This window comes from Microtus ochrogaster, chromosome 5, assembly GCF_000317375.1.
Source record: "Microtus ochrogaster isolate Prairie Vole_2 chromosome 5, MicOch1.0, whole genome shotgun sequence".
NCBI classification, from domain to species: Eukaryota; Metazoa; Chordata; class Mammalia; order Rodentia; family Cricetidae; genus Microtus; species Microtus ochrogaster.
In genome coordinates this window covers 15,682,786-15,687,093 of record NC_022012.1, presented here as the reverse complement: position 1 = coordinate 15,687,093, position 4,308 = coordinate 15,682,786, and the positions used below count along the sequence as shown (strand labels likewise).

Below are 4,308 nucleotides of genomic sequence, written 5' to 3'. Positions count from 1 at the left end.
GGCGCAGCGCCACCTGCTGGCGCCTGAGGGAGCCCGGCGAGAGCGAGCACGACGTGGGTGGGGCCGGCCCCACCCCGCGAGAACGGTCGCGGCTTTGTGAGGTGGCCTAGCCGCCCTGGCACGCCGGGAGAAGGACCCTACGTCGAGAGGCGGTGCTCGGCGCCCTGGCACGCCCCCAGGGCTGCTAAGCTCCGCCCCGAGGCCGCGGCGCGTGAGCTGCCGCGCTTTATGCCACCGCGAAGCTGTTCTGGAGAGATGGGCGGGGCGTGCGTCAGGAGGCGGTGCTTGGCCGCGGGCACGCTCCCGGAAGGACCAGGCGGCCCCGCCCCTCCGGGCCGGCGTTTGGTGAACCACCGTGTGCACCGGGAGGCTGCACTCGGCCACGCCCCGGGGGGCCACACCCCGCCCCCAGGCCTGCAACGCGCCAACGACCACGCTTAGTACCACTGTAGAGTAGTTAAGAAAGGCCGAGGAGCTTGAGTCCGGGACTGCGGCTCGACTCAGAAGAAACGCCCCCTCGATGGCTGGGCTCCGCCTCTAGGCCGGCGTCCAGCGGATGAACATGCCTGGGGGTGAGTAGGCATTCGGCGGCTGGGACACGCCCCCCGGAGGGCTGGCTCCGCCCCCTGAAGGGCCGAGGTTAGCAGCCAACTGCAGGCGCTCTGAGGGCGGAGCAGAAGCGTAAGTCCCGTTAAGGCCTGAGAAATTCGGAGGATGATTTCCAAACTAGGCGCTCGGCCACGCCCCCAGGCCAAGCCTCGGCCCCCGGCGTCTTAGCGGGGCACTTCGCCCCGTTCTCTTCTCACTGGTAGGGAAAGAACCTGTGGTCACAGGGGCAGGCTCGCCCCCAGCTGTGGCTCCGCCCCACGCTGCCCTACTAGAAAAGCACTTGGAGCCGCACGCCAGACCTTGGCATTGAACTTTGTCTGGCATTGAACTTTGAGTCTTTGAGGAAGTTCCTCAGCTTCTTCACCAGGACCTCTCCTTGTCCCCAGTGAACTCTCGGGTCCTCCAGTATGAATAGCCATTGTGTTCAACAGTCTCATCTGCTGTTCACTTTTTGGTGGGCCTTTTGGGACCTCTGATTTACTCCTGGTCTTTTAAGACACTTTTGTTCCCACTTTCCTGGTCTCCGCACGCTCCATTCTCTTCCACACCTCCAAACATTTCTCTTACCCGACATTGGCTGAAGTTCAGTGGTGTGGTACCTCCAGCGTGGCCAGTTCATCTCTTTCCCCACCCCACACCCAAGCCATACAGTCCCAAATTTAACGATTACCAGAGGCCTTAAGATTACTTTTAACAGAAGCCTTGCCAGCAGGACTCAAAAACCACCCAGCGCCTTCCCAAGCCCCACTCCCCAATGGTGCAAGCCCATAATTTCAGGCAGAAACAGGATGATGTGATCTCAAGGCCAGCCTGAGGTACAAAGTGAAATTCTGTCACTAAAAAACATACACCCTGTCAGCCTGAGTGGTGCAAGCCTTTAATCCTAGCATTTGGGAGGCAGAAGCAGGCAGTCTGGTCTGCTGAGTGAGTTCCAGGACAGCCAGGGCTACACATAGAAATCCTGTCTCCAAAACAACAGCAAACACCCCAAAGTCGGGCATGGTGGTATGCACCTTTAATATCAGCACTCGACAGAGGCAGGTGGATCTCTGTGAGTTTGAGGCCCAGTCTGGTCTACAGAGTGTGTTCCAGGACCGACAGGGATACACAGTGAGACCCTACAACAACAGAAAACACCCTCCCCCCCATAAACATCCAGTCTGAAAGTCAAGTGCAGCTGGGGAAGCCCAGTAAAGGAGGTACAAAATGTCTCTTATGCCCAGCTGGATGTCCAGATGAAATGGCAGCACGTCTCTGATGATCTGGCCAATCCAGAGAATCTGCAAAGGGGCTCTGGTTTTCCATCCCGCCTCTAGGCTGATACCCTATTTTTCTTGTCTTCTGTAAGGAAGGTCACACCAGCAGTCCCCTTCTCTGGACAGATGTCCAGCTTCTGCAGCTGTGGGCAGTGGGACTAGGGGAACTGGATAAAGGGGTCCTCGTTCCTCTGCTTCATTGGCAGGCCCGGAAAGTGCTGAACTCAGGGAGCTCCGGAGAGGATGATGTAGAGGAGGGCCTGTCTTGAGGACCTGAGTTGCGAGGATGTGCATCCAGGGTTGACATCATGTTTTCCTGAGTCATTTTCTTTGTCCATGGAAGAAAAAATACTGAGTGATTTGGGGTATGAGAATCTGGGAGTTCCCCTATTCCAAGTTCTCAGGTACCCTCTCAACTCTTCGCCCCCCACACCTCCCCGTATCCCAGCCTTCAGTGGCTCTGTCCCTATGGCCTTCTCTCTGCTGAGGAAGGTGGACCAGACGCCTAGGCTCTGTCTCCATTCCTGTCACTCTCTAGCAGCCTGGCCTCACTTGAGTGACAAATCTCCTATGCTTTAGTTTAGTAATGGGATCCATCTCCTAGGGGCATTGTGGGCCTGAAAAAGAGAGGTACCTGAAGTGGCTGGCACCTGATAAGCCAGCTCACATTTGTACGCACCCTATCAGGGCTCCCCTAAAACCTTTCAAGAACTGAAGCCAGCTGATTAAGGCAGGCTGAGGTCCCCTCAAAGCTTTGGGCCTCCCTAACCCCAGTAAAATCCCTGTCTAGCTAAACACAGCAGGGGCCGGCCGATGGTGGCGCACGCCTTTAATCCCAGCACTCAGGAAGCAGAGGCAGGTGGATCTCTGTGAGTTCGAGACCAGCCTGGTCTACAGAGCTAGTTCCAGGACAGGCTCCAAAAAAAAAAAAAAAACCCAGCAGGGTATGCCTTTAATCCCAGCACTCAGGAGACAGGGGCAGGCAGGTCTCTGTAGCCAGCCTGGGCTACATAGTGCGTTCCAGTCCAACCAGGGCTAAACAGTGAGATCCTTTCTTGCCTTTTTTTTGGGGGGGGGTGTTTTGTTTTTGTGGGTTTTTTTTTTTGAGATAGGGTCCCTCTGTGTAGCCATGACTATTCTGAAACTCTCTCTGTCGACCAGGCAGGCCTCTAACTTAGAGAGATCTCCCTGCCTCAGGTGCTCTTCCAGAGGACCCAGGGTCAATTCCCAGCACCCACATGGTGGCTCACAACTGTAACAGGAACAGTTCCAGGGCTTCTGAAGCCCTCACACAAACATACATACTGGCAAAATACCAATAACATAAAAAAGTAAAAGAAAAACCAATAAAATGGTGACCCTTCCTCTATGTCGGACTCCACACTGTTACATGTCAGGCCCCGAGAGGGGCAGTGGACACCAGGCACCTGGCAGCTTCTTTGTCATTATTTCTACCAACATCAAAGCTTTCTTCTTAGGAGGGTTTGTTTACTGTTCCTGGACATGTATTTGCTTGCATCTGTGCAGGTGCAGCTTGTGGGTGCAGCTTTGGATCCCCTAGAACTAGATTTACAGTTCCAGGTCAGCCAGGGCTACATAATGAGACCCTTTCTGAAAAAGAAAGGATGGAAAGAAAAAAGTAAAACCAAAAGCAAGAACTGAGGTATTTGCATATCCATGTTCACAGCAACAGTGTTCACAAAAGTCAAAAGGTGAGAGAGCCTTCCAGGTGTCCATCAATAAACATGAATCAGCAGAATGTGGTATATAGTACTCTGGAATGGTATTCAGCTTTGAAAATGAAGAAAATTCAGACACTTAACAATGTGGGTTCAAGGGCTGGAGAGATGGCTCAGTAGTTAAGAGCACAGATTGCTCTTTCAGAGGATCCGAGTTCAATTTCCAGCACCCACATGGCAGCCCACAACTGTCTGTAACCCCAGGATCCAACTCTCACACAGGCATGAATACAGGCAAAACACCATTTAAAAAATAAAAATTAAAAACATGGGATGGGGCTGGAGAGATGGCTCAGTGGTTAAGAGCGTTGTCTGCTCTTCCAAAGGTCCTGAGTTCAATTCCCAGCAACCACGTGGTGGCTCACAACCATCTGTAATGAGGTCTGGCGCCCTCTTCTGGCCTGCAGGCATACAGACAGAACATTGTATAAATAAAAAATAAATAAAAAATAAAATAAAAACATGGGATGGCCGGGCGGTGGTGGCGCATGCCTTTAATCCCAGCATTTGGGAGGCAGAGGCAGGTGGATCTCTGGGCGTTCAAGGCCAGCCTGGTCTACAAGAGCTAGTTCCGAGACAGGCACCAAAGCTACAGAGAAACCCTGTCTAAAGAAAAAAAAAATGGGGGGCCGGGCGATGGTGGCGCACGCCTTTAATCCCAGCACTCGGGAGGCAGAGGCAGGCGGATCTCTGTGAGTTCGAGA

At 53.6% G+C, this 4,308-nt stretch overlaps 1 protein-coding gene across 1 annotated transcript in view; it reads right to left on the bottom strand.

The window, feature by feature from the left end:
* Positions 1-1,709: 1,709 nt before the first annotated feature.
* The window catches only part of C5H19orf38 (chromosome 5 C19orf38 homolog), a 20,203-nt gene continuing 17,604 nt past the window's right edge, over positions 1,710-4,308 (bottom strand). Inside the window, exon 7 of the mRNA XM_013346229.2 lies at positions 1,710-2,193. Coding sequence (XP_013201683.1) covers positions 2,062-2,193 — 132 coding nt within the window. The 3' untranslated portion in view covers positions 1,710-2,061. The remainder of the gene's footprint in view (positions 2,194-4,308) is intronic.